The sequence below is a fragment of the Scyliorhinus torazame genome, chromosome 10 (genome assembly GCF_047496885.1).
Source record: "Scyliorhinus torazame isolate Kashiwa2021f chromosome 10, sScyTor2.1, whole genome shotgun sequence".
In the NCBI taxonomy this organism is placed as follows: domain Eukaryota; kingdom Metazoa; phylum Chordata; class Chondrichthyes; order Carcharhiniformes; family Scyliorhinidae; genus Scyliorhinus; species Scyliorhinus torazame.
The window spans coordinates 38297293-38318891 of NC_092716.1; the positions used below are offsets into that span (position 1 = coordinate 38297293).

General features: G+C 46.9%; 1 protein-coding gene across 6 annotated transcripts in view; it reads left to right on the forward strand.

Annotated features, from left to right (window-relative positions):
• Positions 1–21599, forward strand: part of pmfbp1 (polyamine modulated factor 1 binding protein 1) — a 1352449-nt gene that overhangs the window by 962311 nt on the left and 368539 nt on the right. For all 6 annotated transcript variants that reach the window (XM_072517945.1, XM_072517947.1, XM_072517950.1 and 3 more), the window contains one exon: positions 10118–10285. In XM_072517945.1, the coding sequence (XP_072374046.1) occupies positions 10118–10285 (168 nt within the window). The remainder of the gene's footprint in view (positions 1–10117; positions 10286–21599) is intronic.

Consider the following 21599-nt stretch of genomic DNA (forward strand, 5'->3'; position numbering starts at 1 on the left):
AGTAGAACCAATTAAATTTGCCAATCATCCCCGTATGGGAGTCACCAGGTGCCGATTAGTATGGGCCTCCACAAGCGGAGACCAGTCGTGATGGCCTCTAAGGGGTCTTGGATACCATTGGAGCCCCCAGGGTGGTTGGGGACAGGGTAGGGCAGGACACTGGCACTCCCCCGGCACCTGATCAATCACCAATAGATCTAGACTACAGATCATCTCATGGTGGAGGGGTGGTGCAGGAAGGAGTATAGAGACATATTAAGAAACTGAGTAAAAAATCCAGCACAAGGGAATTGAGTTCCTACAATGTGACACCTTTTGAAGCCAATAATTAAGAAGCCCAGCAAGGTAATATTTAGTAATGGGGAATCAAGTAGAGCAGATATGAGAAGTAAAAGTAGAGGAACATCTAGCCAATAGTGTCTTCCCATATAATATACTTTAAGGTGATGGTAGAGAAGGATGGCAGGAATCGATTGGTGAAAAGCTGATTAAGAGGAGCTGAGAATAGAAATTGGGCAAATCAATTGAACAAAGAACAATACAGCACAGGAACAGGCCCTTTGGTCCTCCAAGCCTGTACCAGTCAAGATACCAACCTTTGCCAAAATCCTCAGCACTTCCTTGTGCCGTATCCCTCTATACCCATCTTATCCATGTTTTTGTCAAGATGCCTTTTGAATGCCATTAATGTATCTGCTTCCACAACCTCCCCTGGAAATGCGTTCCAGGCACTCACCACTCTCTGCGTAAAATCACTGGCTCTCACATTGTAGCGCACAAAGACTCCGTGAGACGAATAGAGTGAAGTCGATGAGGCTTTATTAAGCGTGTCTGTTCCCCCGCAGCTCGATAGTAAACTGGCCTGCGGGGGAAGACTCCGGCTTCTTATACTCCGCCTTCAGGGCGGAGCTAGAGGTCAACGGCCAACCAGGACCCGGGATCTGTCAGCCAATGACATTAGGGCTTCCAGTCCCACATGACCCCCAATACATACTACCACATTCACCCCTTGTCAAAAATGAACCCGGCGGGGTGATGCTTCGTATGGTGGTAAGGGTTTACAGGGCTGGTCCTGGGAGGAAAGAAAAACATTCACATGGCAATACAGTATTGTACAATTTTGTCCTGTTGCAACTATTTACAGAGGGTATAGGAAGAAAAGCAAAATGTTCTTGTGAAAAGTCCATATTTAGCTTTAGATCGACGCCACAAGTCGGTCGGGTGGTCTGGTCGTCCGTGTCGATCGCCTCGGCCCCGGTGGTGGTGGTGCTTGTACCGGTGTTGTCGCCTCCAGGAGCCTTACGGTTTCAGCTGAGGCTTTATTCTTGGTCGGTGCTGAGGGGAGGGGAACCGATCCTCCTGGGAAGGGGGCGGTCGCGGGGTGCGGCGGTGGCAGGAAGGGGGGGGTTGGGTTGATGGTGTCGGGTGCCAGATCCCGCAGGGAGACCGTGTCCTGTCGGCCGTCGGGGTACTCCACGTAGGCGTACTGGGGGTTTCGCGTGGAGGAGGTGAACCCTTTCGACCAACGGGTCCGCCTTATGTGCCCGCACATGCTTTCGGAGCAGGATGGGTCCTGGGGCCGCCAGCCAGGTCGGCAGCGACGTTCCAGAGGAGGACCTCCTAGGGAAAACAAGGAGACGCTCATGAGGTGTTTGATTAGTGCTCGTACATAATAACGACCGGATGGAGTGGAGAGCGTCCAGGAGGACCTCCTGCCACCGTGAAACTGGGAGGTCCCTGGACCGTAGGGCCAGTAGGACGGCCTTCCAGATCGTGCCGTTCTCCCTCTCTACTTGCCCGTTCCCCCGGGGGTTGTAGCTGGTCGTCCTGCTTGAGGCTATGCCCTTGCTGAGCAGGAACTGGCGCAGCTCGTCACTCATGAAAGAGGACCCCCTGTCGCTGTGGACGTATGCGGGGTAACCGAACAGTGTGAAGATACTGTTCAGGGCTTTAATGACTGTGGCCGCGGTCATGTCAGAACAGGGAATGGCAAAAGGGAAGCGGGAGTATTCGTCCACCACATTAAGAAAATATGCGTTGCGGTCGGTGGAGGGGAGGGGCCCTTTGAAATCGAGACTGAGGCGTTCAAAGGGGCGGGAAGCCTTAATCAGGTGCGCTCCATCCGGCCTGAAAAAATGCGGCTTGCATTCCGCGCAGATGTGGCAGTCCCTTGTGACTGTACGGACCTCCTCTAAAGAGTATGGGAGATTGCGGGACTTGATAAAATGGTAAAACCGAGTGACCCCCGGGTGGCAGAGGTCCTCGTGGAGGGTTTGGAGGCGGTTAATTTGTGCGTTGGCACATGTGCCGCGGGATAGGGCATCGGACGGCTCGTTCAGCTTTCCGGGACGATACAAAATCTCACAGTTGAAGGTGGAGAGCTCGATCCTCCACCTTAAGATCTTGTCGTTTTTGATTTTGCCCCGCTGTACATTATCGAACATGAAGGCTACCGAGCGTTGGTCAGTGAGGAGAGTGAATCTCCTGCCGGCCAGGTAATGCCTCCAATGTCGCACAGCTTCCACTATGGCTTGGGCTTCCTTTTCTACTGAAGAGTGGCGGATTTCTGAGGCGTGGTGGGTCCGGGAGAAAAAGGCCACGGGTCTGCCCGCTTGGTTAAGGGTGGCCGCTAGAGCTATGTCGGAGGCGTCGCTCTCGACCTGGAAGGGGAGGGACTCGTCGATGGCGCGCATCGTGGCCTTTGCGATATCCGCTTTGATGCGGCTGAAGGCCTGGCAAGCCTCTGTCGACAGAGGGAAGGTCGTGGTCTGTATTAGGGGGCGGGCCTTGTCTGCGTACTGGGGGACCCACTGGGCGTAGTATGAAAAGAACCCCAGGCAGCGTTTCAGGGCTTTTGGGCAGTGCGGGGGGGGAAATTCCATGAGTGCGCGCATACGTTCGGGGTCGGGGCCTATTATCCCATTGCGCACTACGTAGCCCAGAATGGCTAGCCGATCGGTGCTAAAAACGCACTTGTCCTCGTTGTACGTGAGGTTCAAGGCTTTGGCGGTCTGGAGGAATTTTTGGAGGTTGGCGTCGTGGTCCTGCTGATCGTGGCCGCAGATGGTTACATTGTCGAGATATGGGAACGTGGCCCGCAACCCATGTTGATCAACCATTCGGTCCATCTCCCGTTGGAAGACCGAGACCCCGTTTGTGACGCCAAAAGGGACCCGTAGGAAATGGTATAATCACCCGTCTGCCTCGAAGGCTGTGTACTTGCGGTCACTTGGGCGAATGGGGAGCTGATGGTAGGCGGACTTGAGGTCCACGGTGGAGAAGTCTTTATATTGGGCAATCCGGTTGACCATGTCGGATATGCGGGGGAGAGGGTACGCGTCTAGTTGTGTGTACCTGTTGATGGTCTGGCTATAGTCAATGACCATCCTTTGTTTCTCCCCTGTCTTCACTACTACCACCTGCGCTCTCCAGGGACTATTGCTGGCCTGGATTATGCTCTCCTTTAGTAGCCGCTGGACTTCGGAGCAAATGAAGGTCCGGTCCTGGGCGCTGTACCGTCTGCTCCTAGTGGCGACGGGTTTGCAATCCGGGGTGAGGTTCGCAAACAAGGACGGGGGTTGCACCTTGAGGGTTGCGAGGCCGCAGATAGTGAGTGGGGGTATTGGGCCGCCGAATTTGAACATAAGGCTCTGTAGATTGCATTGGAAATCTAATCCCAGCAAGGTGGGGGCACAGAGTTGGGGAAGGACGTTTAGTTTGTAGTTTTTGAACTCCCTCCCCTGCACCGTTAGGGTAACTATGCAGAATCCCTGGATCTGTACGGAGTGGGATCCTGCAGCTAGGGAAATCTTTTGTGCGCTGGGATAGGTGGTCAAGGAACAGCGTCGTACCGTGTCGGGGTGTATAAAGCTCTCCGTGCTCCCGGAGTCGACTAGGCATGGCGTCTCGTGGCCGTTTATTAGCACCGTTGTCGTCGTCGTCTGGAGTGTCCGGGGCCGAGCTTGATCGAGCGTAATTGAAGCGAGAGGTGGTTGTAGTAGTGGAGTGGGGTCCGTTGTTGCCGTCCAAGATGGCGTCGGGGATGGACAAAATGGCCGCCCCCATACATCGCACGTGGCTGGGGGGTCACAAGATGGCGGCGGGGGTGGACAAAATGGCCGCCCCCAGGTGTCGTACAGGTCTGGGGCGGTCCAAGATGGCGGCGCCCCTCCTCCCCTCGTGGTGGCCGGGACCCAAAATGGCGGCGTCTGTGGGTCGCACATGGTGCGCTGGGGGGGCTGGGGAGCACTAGGACCGCGAGCGCTAGGACCGCGAGCACTAGGACCGCGCGGAGCTCCCTCACCGGGGACAGCGGTGGTCGGGGCCCAAGTAGGTGGCGCAGGCGGGTCAGGGGTGGGGCGCGGGGTGGGGGTTAGTGGGGGCGTTAGGGACGTGCAAAACTCCCTCCTCTCCGTGGAGAGTGTTGGCCGGGACCCAAAGCGGTAGCGCCGGCGGCGGGTCATACATGGGCTGGGGGAAGGGGGGTTGGGGAGCGTAAGCGGCGTGCAGGGCTCCCTGTTCTCCCGGGACCGCGGTGGTCGGGACCCAGAGCGGCTGCGCCTGCGGGTCGTACATGGCGTGCTGGGGGGGTTGGGGTGCGTAAACGGCTTGCAGGGCTCCCTGTTCTCCCGGGACAGCGGCGACCTCGCGGGACCGGCACACAACCGCATAATGGCCCTTTTTCCCGCAGCTTTTGCAGATAGCTGCGCGGGCCGGGCAGCGCTGTCGGGGGTGTTTCGCCTGGCCGCAGAAATAACAGCGGGCGCCCCCGGTGCGACTCGGCGTTTGGACCGCGCAAGCCTGTGGGGTGTCCGGGGTGGGGGGGGTAGTGGGTTTGCCGCGACGGGTACGTATGGGGCCCAATGGGCTGCCGCGCGGTCGGGGCCGTAGGCGCGGGTATTACGCGCGGCCACGTCTAGGGAGGCTGCTAGGGCCCGTGCCTCTGAGAGTCCTAGCGACTCTTTTTCTAGAAGTCTTTGGCGGATTTGGGAGGATTGCATACCTGCCACAAAAGCATCGCGCATTAACATGTCCGTGTGTTCGTTTGCGTTCACCGACGGGCAGCTGCAGGCTCGTCCCAAAATCAGCAGCGCCGCGTAGAATTCGTCCATCGATTCTCCGGGAGCTTGCCGTCTCGTCGCGAGCTGGTAGCGAGCGTGATTTGGTTAACTTGGCGGAAATAGAGACTTTTCAGTGCTGCGAACGCCGTCTGGAAATCCTCCGCGTCTTCGATGAGGGAGAAAATCTCCGTGCTCACCCTCGAGTGCAGGACCTGCAGTTTTTGGTCTTCTGTGACCCGGCCGGTGGTCGTTCTGAGGTAGGCCTCAAAGCAAGTCTGCCAGTGCTTGAAGGCTGCTGCCGCGTTCACTGCGTGGGGGATGATCCTCAGGCATTCCGGAATGATCCTGAGCTCCATAGTCCTTTTTAGGCACGCTTAATAAATTGTAGCGCACAAAGACTCCGTGAGACGAATAGAGTGAAGTCGATGAGGCTTTATTAAGCGTGTCTGTTCCCCCGCAGCTCGATAGTAAACTGGCCTGCGGGGGAAGACTCCGGCTTCTTATACTCCGCCTTCAGGGCGGAGCTAGAGGTCAACGGCCAACCAGGACCCGGGATCTGTCAGCCAATGACATTAGGGCTTCCAGTCCCACATGACCCCCAATACATACTACCACACACATCTCCTCTAAACTTTGCCCTGGGACCTTAAGCCTATGCCCCCTGGTGACTGACCCATCCAGCCTGAGGCAACATCCTGGTAAACCTCCTCTGCTCCCTCTCCAAAGCCTCCACATCCTTCTGGTAGTGTGGCAACCAGAATTATGTGCAATATTCCAATGTGCAATACTCCTCCCTTGGAGGGCCAAAGGGCCTGTTCCTGTGCTGTATTGTTCTTTGTTCAATTGATTTGCCCAATTTCTATTCTCAGCTCCTCAAAATCAGCTTTTCACCAATCGATTCCTGCCATCCTTCTCTACCATCATCTTAGCAAGGTTCTGTACAACTAACTGTAGCATGACTTGCCAGTTTTTATACTTGATGCCCCATCCAGTGAAGGCAAGCATTCTGTATGCTTTCTTGACTACCTGGTCCACTCGTGTTGCCATCTTCAACGATCTGTGGACCTGCATGCCCAGTAAGAGTTTTGCCATTTACGGTATATTTCCCCTCTATGTTAGACCTACCAAAATGCATTACCTCACATTTGTCCGGATTAAACTTCGTTTGACATTTCTCTGCCCAAGTCTCCAACCTATCTATGTCCTGTTGTATCCTCTGACAATCCTCAACACTATCTGCCACTCCACCAACCTTGGTGTCAGCCGCGAACTTACTAATCAGAGCAGCTACATTTTCCCCCAAATCGTTTATGTATTGGGAAACAATATTAATGAACAACAATGGAAAGCATGGAAGTGTTTTTTAACAGAGTGCAGAAAAATACATATTTCATTAATAGAAAAGAATAAGCTCAACACAACTGAGACTCCATGGATGAATAAAGACGTATAAGAACAATTGTGGGTTGGAAATGGCATACATTAAGTACATAGACAGCAGAGGAACACACAATAAGGGAGAATACAAGACTAAAAGTTTTTTAAAAACACAATTGGGGGGCAATGGGGAACTATGAAATTCGATTATCAAGGAATATAAGAAAAAAAGATCAATAAAAAAAGCTGCAATGGTAATCGAACCATAAAGGTATAGATTGGATTTATCACAGGTAAACAGGTAGTAATAGATGGCAAAGATATTAATAATTATTGTAATTATTTTTCTTCAATATTTACCAGGGAGTTGGAACATTGAATGATGCGATCAGCAATGAAATCAGTGTATTTAAAATAAAAAATGTCATCAAGTAATCAAACACAAAGAGGATAAATCCCCTGATCTGGCTGATTTGCATGGGGAAGAGATTACTACACCTATTTAATAATTAGTTAGTAAAAGGTACTGAACCAGTGGATAGCTAATATGATTCTTGTATTTTAAAAGGACAGAACACGCACAGGGATTTATAAACCAGAATCCTTACTGTTGCAAATGCAAGATTTAATACAATTGTTATATTTTGGAACTGTGTCTTATTTTACGGTAAAATGGAGGAATGAAGAAGGTCATGTGACCTGACATCAAACCTGGGTGACTCGATTATTAAAGATTAAAGGGGGGTCCAAGTTGTTTCACTGGGAAGAGGGTGCAAGTTGTACATTCTTGTAGACAGTGGCAGAAGCATCTGTGCTGACAGTGGATAGACTGTCAATCTCAAGTCCCAGGAAGGTGTCAGGAAAATCAAGTTTTGTAAAGGGTTATATTTTAACCGTCTGCTTACTTTGAAGATAGAATGAAGTTAGGAGTGTAAAAGATAGCTAGCTACTCAACAATCTTCACACTATCTACAATAAAGCAGACCACTTTTTTGGCAACCGATCTACCACCATTAATATTCATTCCCTCCACCACCAATGCACAATGGCAGCAGTATGTACACCATCTACAAGAAGTACTGTAGCAACTCGCTAAGACTCCTTTGACAGCACCTTCCAAACCCGTGGCCTCTACCACATAGAAGGTCAAGGGCAGCAAATGCATGAGAACACCACCACCGCATATAATCCCATCCAAGCCACAAACATCTTGACCTGGAACTGTATCATTGTTCTTCAATGTCACTTGGTCAAAATCATGGACCTCCCTATCAGCACTGTGGATGTGTGTACTACACATGAACTGCACCGGGTTCACCACCACTTTCACAAGGACAATTAGGGATGGGCAATCAATGCTGGCCTAGTCAGCGATGCCCACATCATGTGACAGAATCAATTTTTTTAAATCAGCCTGACTACGTACACACAAGGCCTATGTGATTCATGTTGCTATGGAGATGGGCTTTAAGAGGGGAACGGTTATACAAAAGTCAATGTATGATTGGACTACAAGGTTTTCCTGAAAGATATCCCTGAATTTCGCATACAATTCAGTCTGCCAGAAACCGAATTGGGGAGCACTATGGGTAGGAACTCACACTCTGATTTAATAGACCAAATTTGTGAGGATTTAAAACAAGGCTGAAAAATTCACCTAGTTTAAATTGGAGGGATAATCTCCATTTGAAACCTCACAGTGGAGAACAGTCTTAAATGTTGCTAGGTTTGGAAAGATAAAAATGGAAATATACTAACAGTAGCTAAGAATCACCTTGGAATTGAATGTTGACTTAATGGACAGTGTGATGTAGGATTTTTATTAATGTTAAAAGAAAAATAGGGAAGTTCTATCGTGTAATTTAAAGTATAAATTGCCTACTGAAACAGTATTTAGTTTGTTGCAGTAAAATTAAAATGTAAATCTTGTGTCATCCTTTTAGCTGGAAATTTAAATTTCTTCTTAAGGTTACTGGTCCCTATAGGAATCATAGCACTACTAAAGGAGAGAATAGGAGAACATCTAAAAACAAAAATATAATTAATTGTTTGGAAGGATTTCAAGAGGAAAACTCTTGGTTGACCAACGATATTGAATTTTTTTAAAGAGGTAACAGTTAATGTAGGCAATGGCAAGGATCTCAATGTGATTTGTCTGGATTTTCTAAAGGCCTTTGATAAGGTGACTCGTAATAGGCTAATAAATTGGTTTGTGAATGTGGAGTCAGGGGACAAGTGGGAGAATGCATTGCTTGCTGGGTTTAAGACCGAAAGCAGAGAATGGAAGTACAGGGTAGTTATTCAGAGTGGCAAAATGTTTGAAATGGTGTTCTGTAAACACATTGCTGCAAAGAATCTGGAGTAAGTAAGATGGTTTCTAGATTACAAGTCAATGAGCATAATGCTAGACAGGATGTAAACAGGACATACACTCCAAACCATCCCTGTTCCTGTGGGATAGATTAGGTTAAAATCTTGACTTAAAACTTTTTGGATGCCTGTCACTGTTTTGGCTGTGTGATGTGAAAATTATTTGGGTTGCCATGTTGAAAATAAAAACTAGAAACATGCATAGCTTCATTTTACATTTTGGTCACGGCATTTAAGCATCAGAGTTATGACAATTATGAAATGAAATGAAAATCGCTTATTGTCACAAGTAGGCTTCAATGAAGTTACTCTGAAAAGCCCCTAGTCGCCACAATACGGTGCCTGTTCGGGGAGGCTGGTATGGGAATTGAACCGTGCTGCTGGCCTGCTTGGTCTGCTTTAAAAGCCAGCGATTTAGCCCAGTGTGCTAAACCAGCCCCTGCAATTATGATTTCAGTTGATAAAATGTTTATTTCATTTGAAATACCGACCCTACTGTAGTGCTAATAATGAACTTCAGTAGGAAACATGTTCCCAAAGGTTGGGATCATTGCAAGAATTATATCAACTGGGTTTGCAATAGAGGAAAAAGTAGTAAGCAATATACCTTTCTTAAAAGTTACCCATTCGTTTTTCAGTCTGTCATGTTTGAATCAACATCATTCAATGCATCCCACCCCCATAATCGCAGCTTGTTCAATCAAAGATAGGATGGCCAATTAGTGGCCATCCAGTGGAAAGGAGGTCAGTTGAGGGTGCAAAAGGAGGATCCTTGCCTAAATGGTACTGGAGGCTGGGATGTTATGCACCAGAGGGGTACTGCTACACACACAAATCGGTCATGGCTAGATTTGTACGGTGCAACCTGCTCTCAGAAATAATATAGGAAACATATATAAGCTTCCACCTTCCCCTGCAGTATCTGCTGGTACATCCAAACATGTTCCCAGTGACAGGCTTTTTCTTCTGCCCTTGTGTCACCTCATTACAGCTGGAGTAAAAGACTCCCAAACGTTTTCTTGTCCGATGCCAGCTAAAGGCAACAGGCAATGGAAAATTGAGTTGTTAACCAGCTTAATAGCTCGTTAATTAGTGCTTTCAAAATAATGGGTGGGAGACCATCGAAATGATGTTGTATTGCTGACACAATGTCATCACGCTGATTTTTTTCATTACCATAGGTGGCAACATGCCCGATTTCAGAACAAACAAATTCAGCCAGTGAAATCAACCATTTTGTTCTTTTTGAAAGACTTTATAAATGAATTAAAATAAATGATCAATAATTGATATATTTTTCTGTTCTTTAGCTCAAACTCCAGAAAGCAGAAGTAGTTAATTTGAAAACCAAGATAAACAGTCTTCAGGTTGAATTACAGAACTTACGCGATGCTTGCAAAGAACATGATAAGAAAATGAGTCAACAGGAACAGGCTATACTGAACCTGCAGCATGAACAAAAAATCAGTAACCAACAGGTGAGAGAAAAGGTTTTGCATGAGGAGGAAGATAAAACCTCCAATCAAACGACAGTGGCTACCTTTTTTAGCCGAAAGAGTAAATATGTGAGTTAAAACTGAAGTCAGTATTGTATCAACTAAGTGCCTGTATGCTTTCTCAGATCCATTTTGCTTCTCTGAAAATTGTCACACTTTGTTTTATGTTCTTTCACAAGATGTGGGCATTGTTGGCTGAGCCTACATTTATTGTCCATCCCTAATTGCCTTAAAAAGGTGATAGTGAGCTATCTTTTTGAACCGCTGCGGTTCATGTGGTGTAAGTACACCCACAGTGCTGTTGGGGAGGTATTCCAGGATTTTGACCCAGTGACAATGAAGAAACACCAATATAGTTCCAAGTCAGAATGATGAGTAGCTTGGAACAGAACTTTGGTGGTGTTCCCATGCATCTGCTGTCCTTCTAGTTGGTAAAGGTCATGGGTTGGAATGTGCTGTCATAGGAGCCTAGGTATGTCACTGCAATGAATCTTGAAAATGGCACACACTGCTGTCATTGTGCATTGACAATGGAGGGAGTGAATGTTTAAGGTACTGGATCGGGTGCCAATTAAGTGGGCTTCTTTGTTCTGTATGGTGTCAAACGTCTTAAGTGTTTTGGAGCTGCACTCACCCAGGCAAGTGGGGAGTACTCTACTACACATCTGACTTGTGCCTTGTAGATTGTGGACAGGCTTTGGGGTGTCAGGAGGTGAGTTACTCGCCACAGAATTCCTAGCCCCTCACCTGCTCTTACAGCCACAGTATTTATATGGTTGGTCCAATTAAGTTTCTGGTCAATGGTAACTTCCCAGAAAGTTGATAATGTGGAATTCAATGATGGTAATGACATTCAATATCAATGGGAAATAATTAAATTCACTCTTGTTGGAGATAGTCATTGCCTGGAACTTGTATTACTTGCCACGTACCAGCCCAAAACTGAATGTTGTTCTGGTCTTGCTGCATATGAACACAAACTCCTTCAGCATTTTTTGCAAATAATGCTGGACACTGTGAAATCATCAGCGAACATTCCCACTTCTGACATTACGATGGAGAGACAGTCCATGATGAAGTAGCTGAAGGTGGCTAAAACAAGAACACTATCCTGAGGAGCTCCTACAGTGATATCCTGGAACTGAGATGATTAGCCTCCAACAACTTATTTTGTGTTAGGTATGACTCCAACCAGGGGAGAATCTGCCCCCGATTCCATAGAACCATAGAATTACTACAGTGCGGAAAGAGGCCATCTGGCCCATCGTGTCTATACTGACCCTCTGAAAGAGCACCCTCTGTAAATGCACTCCCCTGCCCTATTACCATAACCTCATCTAACCTGCACAACCTTGGACACTAAGGGACTTTAGTATGGCCTATCCACCTAACTTGCACAGCTTTATCCTGTGGGAGGAAACCGGAGCCCCCGCAAGGAAACCCACGCAGCCACGGGAAGAATGTGCAAACTCCACCCAGTCACCCAAAGTTGGAATTGAACCCAGGTCTCTGGCGCTGTGAGGCAACAGTGCTAACCACTGTGCCACCGTGCCTCCATTGACTCCAGTTTTGCTAGGGCTCCTTGATGCCACACTCAAATGCGCAAATTAATATCATGGCCGATCACCCTCACCTCACCTCTTGAGTTCAGCACTTTGGTCCATGTTTAGACTAAGGCTGTGATTAGGTCAGGAGCTGAATGGCCCTGGTGGAACCCAAATTGAACATTGTTGAGCAGGTTATTGTTGAGTAAGTGCCTATTAATAGCAATTACACTTTCCATCACTTTGCTGATGATCGAGAGTAAACTGTTGGGGCAGCCAGAAAGACTGTCACTTTCAATTTTCCTCATTGACTCATGTCTTTTGGAAGAATGAAATCCAGGTATTTCAGGACTTCTTGATCAAGACTGTTATTAATGATAAAAAGAACACTCCAGACCTATTTTGTGTTAAATATTAAGATTTTATGTTGAGAATTTGATTAATTTTCATGTGGCTGAATTAATTTGGCCTTAATTATACTGTATTTATTGATGGGGTGGTGTTGCTACCAAGTTGATGTCCACATGATTTAAAGCACTGAATATATAAAAAGTTCCCAGTGGCCTTGTTCATTTACTTTGAAATCACTTTCCATATTCATTTCAGTCCAGTTCTATTTGAATTTTAAGCAGAATTGCATTTCGGTGCAGTTACACCAATGTGATTCTCATAAAATCATAAAATGGTAACAGCACAGAATGGGGACAATATTTGGCCTTGTGCTGGCTTTCTGCAAGCGTAACTCTTTCGACATAGCCCTGAAGTTTTATTCTATCCAATTCCCTTTTGAAAGCCTTGGTTGTATCTACCTCAATCCCACTTTCAGGTAGTGGATTCCAGATCCTAACCACACACTGTAAAGTATTATTTTCTCAAGTTGTCGTTAGTTCTTTTGTCAGTCTCCTTAAATCGATTTCCTCTAATTCTTAACTCTTCCATCAGTAGGAACAATTTCTCTCTATCTTCACTGCCTAGACTGCTCATGTTTTTGACCACCTTCATTCAATCTCTCAACCTTCTTATCGCCAAGGAGAACGACCCCAACTTCTCCAATATATTCATGGAACTGAAAACTCTTCATTACTGGAAGAATTTCCATGAAGCTTTTCTGCATCCTCTCCAATGCCTTCACATCCATCCTAAATTGTGATGACATTGCACTCCAGTTGAGGCCAAAGCAGAGTTTTATAAAGATTCATCATTACTTCTTTCCTTTGTACTCAATGTCACTATTTATAAAGTGCAGTATCCATGCATTTTTAACTACTTGCTCAATCTACCTTGACACCTACTATGATTTGCATACCTAAACCCCAGGCTCCTATGCTACTGCACCCTTTTTAGACTTGTATCATTTATTTTACAATGCCTTCCCTCGTTCTGCTACCAAAATGTACTATTTCACATTTCTCTGCATTAAATTTAATCTGCCACATGCCCACTCATTTTCCCAGACTGCCTATGTCCCCTTAGAGGTCTATCACTATCTTCATAACAGATCACACCCTGTTTTCTGCCCGAACAGGCGCCAGAATGTGGCGACTAGGGGTTTTTCACAGGAACTTCATTGAAGCCTACTTGTGACATTTAGCGATTATTATTATTATCTGTGAATTTTGAAATTGTGTGCTGCTCACACCAGGTCTTGGTCATTATTATATATCAAGAATTTCATATTCCTGCCATTAATGATGCAATTTTTGCCTTCATAATGAATAAAATGCAAAACTAGAATTTAATTTTTGATATTTTTCATATACCAAGTAAAACGTTGTTTCTGCATATCATCATTTGTTATGTTTATTTCAACTGCGAAAACAAATACTCAGGCCCAGATTTTTGCTCCTGGGGCAGGTTGAGTGAATCAGGAAATTTCCCAACTCCACACCCACCTCAGAAGAAACATCCACAAATGGGGAAATCTTCACTTCAAAGGGGGGGGTTTGCGGGATGAAATCGGGTTCGGCATCCAAAGGCGCAGATAAGTGTCAGTCACAGGGACTGTCTGGTGCCAAGGTAGGCTGTTTTAAAATGCCTGCCTTGGCTCTCTCAGACCTTTTCCCAGTTGTTTCAATTTTTTTAGGTCATTTCGCCCTCACCCTTCCTATCCACTTCCCATACATACCAACTCATATTTTTCATCCATTCCCACTGGATCCCCATACACTCAGTAAAACAAGTGTCAACCCACCATGGCCCCTTATAGCCCCCATGCCAACTGAATACCAATTCATGCCAATCCACCCACCACACTTGGCCCTCACACCCTTCATCCTGGCTTACCCAGTATCTACCATGGAATACCTCAGGAGCCGTGTTGCGATGAAATAAACAAAAAATCTAATTACCTATTAGAATCTTCATTATAATGGGCAGCACGGTAGCACAGTGGTTAGCACAGTTGCTTCACAGCTCCAGGATTCCCGGCTTGGTTACTGTCTGTGCGGAGTATGCACGTTCTCCCCGTGTCTGCGTGGGTTTCCTCCGGGTGCTCCGGTTTCCTCCACAGTCCAAAGATGTGGAGGTTAGATGGATTGGCCATGCTAAATTGCCCTTGGTGTCCAAAAAGGTTAGGTGGGGTTACGGGGATAGGTTGGAGGTGTGGGCCTAAATGTGGTGCTCTTTCCAAGGGCCGGTGCAGACTCAATGGGCCTAATGGCCTCCTTCTACACTGTAAATTCTATGAATCTATGAATAACAAAAACTCCCATTCATGAAATCGATTTGAAATTTGTACTTCTTCTCAAGTGCTTAATTCCATCTAAAAACAAACAAACTCCTATTTGCAGCCTCACATTGAAAACAGCTCATCCTGTAATAACCTCGCTGAGCTATCAATCAAACTGTGAATTTGGAGCCCAATGCTGAGATAATTATAGGCTGTGAAAAGCAACCAACCATTCATAAAGAGCCCTTATATTGATGTCAGCGCACAATTGTTGTAAGTGCTGGAACACTGGGGATTTTCTATTTCTCTTTAACACAGGCAGGCTTTTTTCCTCTTATTTTTAGAGGCCCAGGGATTTAAATAATTTCACACCTTGACAGTTCCACAGACCATATGTGCCCTTCAAGAGCATTTATATCTACTCTAAAAATCTGTAATTCCCACACTGTGAATTATTGCCAAGCCACTGAGAAAATGGGGTCTGTGCGAACTCAGCCTTGAGTTCAAATGGCCCAGCTGAGTGGGTTTCCCTCTTGTCTAGGTCATACCCCGTTCCCTTACCAGTACTAGCAAAAATGGGGCTGGGACATCTACACCCGGTCCCACCAGTCATTCTGGAAGGTCTGCGGAGTCTCCACAACTCTGAAAATCTGAACCTCAGTAAGAGATGATGACAATAATATTTATACCTGAAATCACTAAATGCTTTCAACTGCAACAGCAATTTGAGATTGAACATGTAGAAAAGATTTTTTTTAAAGATTTTTGTTTGTCTGCATTTAATGTTATTTTGATTGGAACTACAGTTAATATAAAAGAACAATTGATTTTAATCACGCCAGAGTGTAGTACTTGGAATCTTGAAGGGCTGACTGGGATCTTGCCCACAAGTTGGACAACTAGCAGGACCCTTCTCAGTTCCATGAGAGAACCCCAGCAGAAGTCCTTCAGCACTTTAATTGCAACTGTCTGGCTTTCCCTGTGATTGATGTCCCTGTGATGGAAGTTCCTTCCGCCTGTAGCTGCCAGCCAATCAGAAGTCAGCAGTTCCTCATTGTCGCCAGAGGGTGTGGTTGCAACTAGTGGCAATGCATCCCCTAGATGTCTGAGATCATTGTGGAACCCCAGACTAAAGTTGAAAAAAGGCAAGGTTGGGATCACAGGTTAAGAGTCAAGGGAGAGGGAGGGCAGTGGGTTTGAAGGGTAGGATGGAGTTTTCAGTGCCCCCCCCCTCGACCACCACCACCACCTCCTCTGCCCCTTTTATTGATGCAGGATCCCTCAATTAGGCAGAGGTTTTGCTCTGCAGCCTTCCAATGACACAGGAAAACTACATGACTCTGGTTTAATCCCTGAGCCACCATTAAATTACAGTTTTCTCATGGATAATGGGTGTTAGTTGGCTCAACGATGAGCCGAATTGATGTCCTGCTGCCAACAACTGGAATCCCACATCAGCACCTTTCGCTCTCAGTCTTAAACGGGAGGTTTTGCTGCCACCAGGAGATTGACGGGGCGGGGGAAGGTGGGGGGGAAGGTTATCTCTCACGGCTAGTTGAGTGTGGCTAGAAGCTACCATGTTTCACATCACAATGGACTGTATTTAACCCAGCCCAAAATGTTTTGTGCTATCCAAATTTGGATCAGTAGATGCCAAGAATATCATTCAATATCTCCACCTTCTACATTGGATTCAATGATAAACTTATAAAATGCTCCAGGCTTTAAAATATTTATGAAACTAAATATAGTGAAGGAGGTTCTTTTCTATTTTGTGTGAAGTTTAATGTTCCTTATTTCTGTATTGACTGAAATGAGTAAGGAGGAATGTTGGAATGAAAGAGACAAATAAGGACAGATTTCCCTATTCCTGCACCTGGAAATATTGGATCAAAATAATGATAGATAGGCATCTATATTTATTTTATTATTTATTCATAGACTCGCTTTTCCTGACTACTAGTCATTTCAAAGCATTTTACAGCCAATTAAGTACTTTTTGAAGTGTAGTTACTGTTGTAATTTTGGAAAAACGACAAACAATACGATGCAGCAAACTCATTATAATGGCCCAATAATCTGTTTTTGTGGTGTTGACTGATAAATATTGGCCAGGATCCCACCAGTGATTACTCCCTTCCTCTTTAAAATAGAGCCATGGGATTATTTTGCATCCAACTGAGACGGCAGACAGGTCTTTGATTTCTCAACTCACCTAAAGGAAAGCACCACAGCAGCGCTCACCCAGTACTGCACTAGAGTGCCAATTTTGATTTTACTCTCAAGTCCTGGAGTGACATTTAAAGCAGAACCTTGTGACTCAGAGGGAAGAATTCTGTCAGTGATGACACAAGATTATATCACCTGGGTTGCAATGTATGCTAAAAAATTGGGAAGAGCTTACGATACACCTGAAAGGGAAGGACAAGTCTGATTTTCAAGTTATTCGTACAGGACGTTCTTGGCTCCCATACTGTAGGCTGATCCTTCCCACCTCTACACTTATTGTCCAGATGTCATGTTTCAAGACCCTTTGGCCATTAACCCACAGAAAAGACTCGGACATAAACAATTTTACCAGGTATTCTAAGAAAAGCTGTCTAAAAGATATTTGACTGGATTCTCCATTGGCAGGATCCTCCGTTTCGCCGGCAAAGCACTCATGCCCGCAGATTTCCCGACAGCGTGAGGGTACCACAATGGGAAACCCCATTGGCTGGCTACCGGGACGGAAAATCACGTTACCGGTAGGGGTGCGCCGCACCCGAAAATGGGTGCGGCGGGACGGTGGATCCCGCCCATTAGCTTTTGAAGGACAATTGATGTTGAATTGTAATTCTATATGCGGCAATTTCTTTCAGACTTCAAACAACAGGCAATTCTTTATCAATGTCTGGTCATTCAGGAGGGCTTCCAGTATGGTGACGTTTATAAGTTCTTTTGCCCTAAAAAAACAGTTGAGCACAGTGTCAAGATACTAAGACCTCACACTATATATTTTTCTAAAATATATACAGATATCCTCATGGCTAACTTCTAAAATTTTGAAAACTGGACAAAAACCTTTTAAAATAGCTGAAGCTATGTCTGTCTGTGACCCTCAAACAAAACAAGCCACCATCGCAGTACCACTGAAACTTACACTTCATTATCTCTGAAGAGATATTAACCACAGAGGCCAAACTCAAAGAGAACAAAAGAAAGCCTTTGCCAATTCATGAGCTCGGCTGGCTAGCCAGGACCTATTCGTCTGGTAGAACCTCCCTTTCAAGTCATAATGGCTGCAACATTCAACAATCCCTGAAACCCAGACAAAGAGAAACCTATTTTGTCAAACCCAGAGTGGAGAGGTGGGAGTCATGTGACATGGACCTAGCTTGTGGAACCAGCAACATTGCCTTGTGGAACTGCAAAGCTCAGTTTGCCATTTCCCCATCTACAAGCAGCAGCACAGAAAACGGGCTCTGTCCAGTTTGAACATCTAGCCACAGCTACACTGTTTCAACTAGAACGTCCATACATTGGATACAAATTTTGACCCGTCATTAAGAATGACGTGCATCTAGTTGATATAGTCATGCTTGTTAAGAATGACCATTTCAGTGCCTTTGTCAGGTTCTAGATTGGCTTTGGTATGTACAGGTATGTACTTCTAGGTTGGCTTTGAGGCCTCGCAACGCATTAGCATTGCATGTGAAAAGTGGCCAAATCATTCGGAATCCTGCCACATGCAGGATTCAATGTCTTCAGTAGATGCTAGTCTGTGGTAGGATAGTTAGAGCAGTGGAATTCAAATTCAGTATGAATTGTTGTTCCTTTTACATTTGGTATTCTTGCGAATTATCCTGATGAGTGCAAGATGAAACACTTCAACAACATGGGTGGGATTTTCCCAAAAATGACAAAGTGTCATTTTCTGCAAGATATTCAGTGCGATTCCCACTGGCCCCGGGTGTGTGATCTGGATTGCAATCTATATGCACTTTGGGGGTAAAACATTACCCCACATGACAAACGACATGCCTGAGGCGCAAAGCTTCTCATTCACCCACCCCGGGGTCATCTGAGCACTTCAATAAAGGGGCGTTGCATTTAAAGAGCTCCACAGCATTTTCTCACAGTCAAACGAGGAGGATGACACCAGTTCCACGATTTACCGAGGAGGCCCTCACAAGAATGTTGGATGCCGTGGAGGAGAGAAGAACAACTATCTACCCTCCGACAGGCAGGAGATCCTCCAGAAAGGTCACAAATCTTGCCTGGGAGATGGTGGGAGCACTGGTTCGTGCCAGCAGCCAGACCAAGAGGATGGGTGTGCATTGTTGGAAGTAGCTGAATGACCTAGCACGATCAGCAAGGGTAAGTGCTCCCTGTCTCCTCTTGGCAATCCACCCTTCTGTCACCCACGGAAGGTCATCTGAAACCCAAAAGCCACCATCTTTCAGATTCCCAGCACACCCCACCCCAGACACTACTTGTCAGAACCCTGTGCTTAGGCGCAGAGCCCACACATGCCAGTTGTCATTGACCTCTGACCTGCCAGGTGTCCAGCTCGTATCTTCTGCTCCCTTTTGTGTCCCTGCAGAAGAAGATAGCCCATGACCGGAGAGAGAGAGTGAGAGAGTAAAAGGGCAGTGGAACGCTCAAGCTGGAGATCCTGACTCCACTTAAGAAGAGGGCCATGGAGCTCGCAGTGGTGGAGCAGGGGCATGCATACACTGAGAGCAAGGTTGACCTGTGGTGGAAAAGTAAGGAGCCACTGCACCCTCATTCAGATGATCAGTCTCAAGTGAGTGCTTTGCTGTCCAAATCCTTGATCAGGCCACATACTAAAACCTTGTCCCTTGCCTTGCAGAAACATCAAACCAAAGATCTAGGCCCATCAACCAACAGTGTCCCACCCTCGAAAGCACCTCGAGGAGGTCATAACACGGATGAAGGGTCGCACCTACAATTTGCACCTCCAGCAATGCAAAGACACGCACCTCGGTAGGCGAACTTAGCAGGCAGGCTTCTAGGTCACTTTCTGGTGAGCATCACACTGCTTCTGATGCACACCAGGTGGAGGCAGGAACGTCCCAGGGATTGGACAGTCTGAGGTCTGCTGGTTCCCAGGTTACAGCTGTGCCCCAGCCAGATGTCGGTGCCTCTGGACAGGTTCGTCCCTCAGCTGCTTGGGATGCAAAGGCAGAGCCGGGAATACCAGGAGGAGCTGTCAGTGACATTTTTGCGGTTGCAAGGCCGAATGGAGGAGTTCAAAGCCTCCTGTTGCAGAGATGTTGCCGGCGATGCGTGGCACCCAGGCCAACGCTGCAAGGATGGCGGCAACAGTGGAAAAACTGGGAAAAGACGTCAGATCCATGACTGCAGAACTCTGAGACATGGCCCAGTCCCTGAGGACCATGGATAAGGGGTTCAATGGCATGGTCCAGACCATGGCAGGCCTCCAGGACTGGCAGAACCAGATGGCGCTGAGGCTTCTGGAGCCCAATCCAGATGCCCCCGTCGCATGGAGGAAACTAGGGGTCCATGAGCCCCCAGAGGGAGGCAAAACCAATGTAGCATCTCCCGGTGCCTCCCAGGAGAGCCTAGGAGTGACCAGTCCAATCCCCCCTTCCTGATACTGGCGCATCTCCGGGCAGAGGGTTGAACAGAATGAGGCGGCAACAATGGGTCCACTAGGTCCCAGCCCTCCAGAGGACACCCACCAAGGGCATCTCCGGCAACAAGGCAGCTGGCCACCTCCACTTATAGTGTTCATCCTGAGAATACACCGAGACGTAGTTAGAGGTTTTGCAAGGCAAAGGAAATGTAGGGTCACAGAGTGGGCGTAGGTGAAAGTCAGCGAAGAAAGCTGGGGGGTCTTCATCAAATGCCCCAAATACACAAGTTACCACATTAAAAAAGTGTTCGCTCACTGTGGTTAACTCTCCTCCCAGTGGGATAGTGCTTCATCTCAACTGGACAAAGCTCTTCTCACAGACCCTCAAAATCAGGCAGCTGATTAGGCCCACTCAAAGTGAAAATAACATAATTCCTGAAAGGACTCGGGCATTAATCAGTGAGCCCTAGACCCCCACCCCAATCCCCCTCTAGTGCAATGCAACAAAGGGACCTAGGAATGGACCTCACTCGCACATGAGCCGGGGAGTCAGTGTGCTATCTACAGGCACACCTGAGTTAGACATAAACAGTAGCTGAGGAGCATCACGGAGCTTTCTTCACTGAGAGTCGTCATCACCCACGTGCATTTTCTGAACAGCAGGCACAAGGATTCCCGGTGCCCAGCACCCTGATGAGGTGTACTGCCACCCTCCTTCCGTGGTCGCGTTGGGGTTAACATGCTCTTGGGGGTGGGATGGGAGCTGCTTCTTGAGCTGTTGGACATCTTGGTGTTCCTATAGTGTGAAGCAGGAAGCAATGTGGGCAGTCCGGGTCCTTCTGACCATGCTCACCCTCAACCCCGTCTGTCCCCCGTCCTCCAGCTCCTCTCCAGCCCTCCTTCCACTTCCTCCTGGTCTTCCTCTTCTGAGGAGATCCAGGTCTTCATTAGTAAGGTGGTCGATCTGCTGCTTTGCCACGTTATGTAGGACACAGCAGACCACCACTATGCAGGAATCCCTCTGGAGACTGTACTGTAGGGCCGCACTGCACCTGTGAAGGCAGCAGAAGTGGGTATCCTTTGTCTCCAACTAGCCATCTCTGCAGCCTTGGCTAACCATTGAATATTCCAGGGATTTGTGATTGCCTAAGGATGTAGCTACCATGCATGCTTCCTGAAAAATGTGCACATGTGTTTATGAACCTCATCTGGTGGTTACATACCAGCAAGACATTAAGGGAGTGGAACACCTTCCTGTTGATGAATATGTTATGACACCCTGGGCTAGTGTGGTGAATTCCAGCCCCACTTGACCTGGAGTCGCAATACAATTGAAATGGACAATTCATTTCTGGAAAATACCTGTAGTCTTTGGTTCTTGGCTGCACAGAATTACAGTCAACAGGTTTGTAAATTGAAACACAATTAATTTTTATTGCTAACAATAACTGTGTAAATAGGCAGCAAATACAACTGGATAAT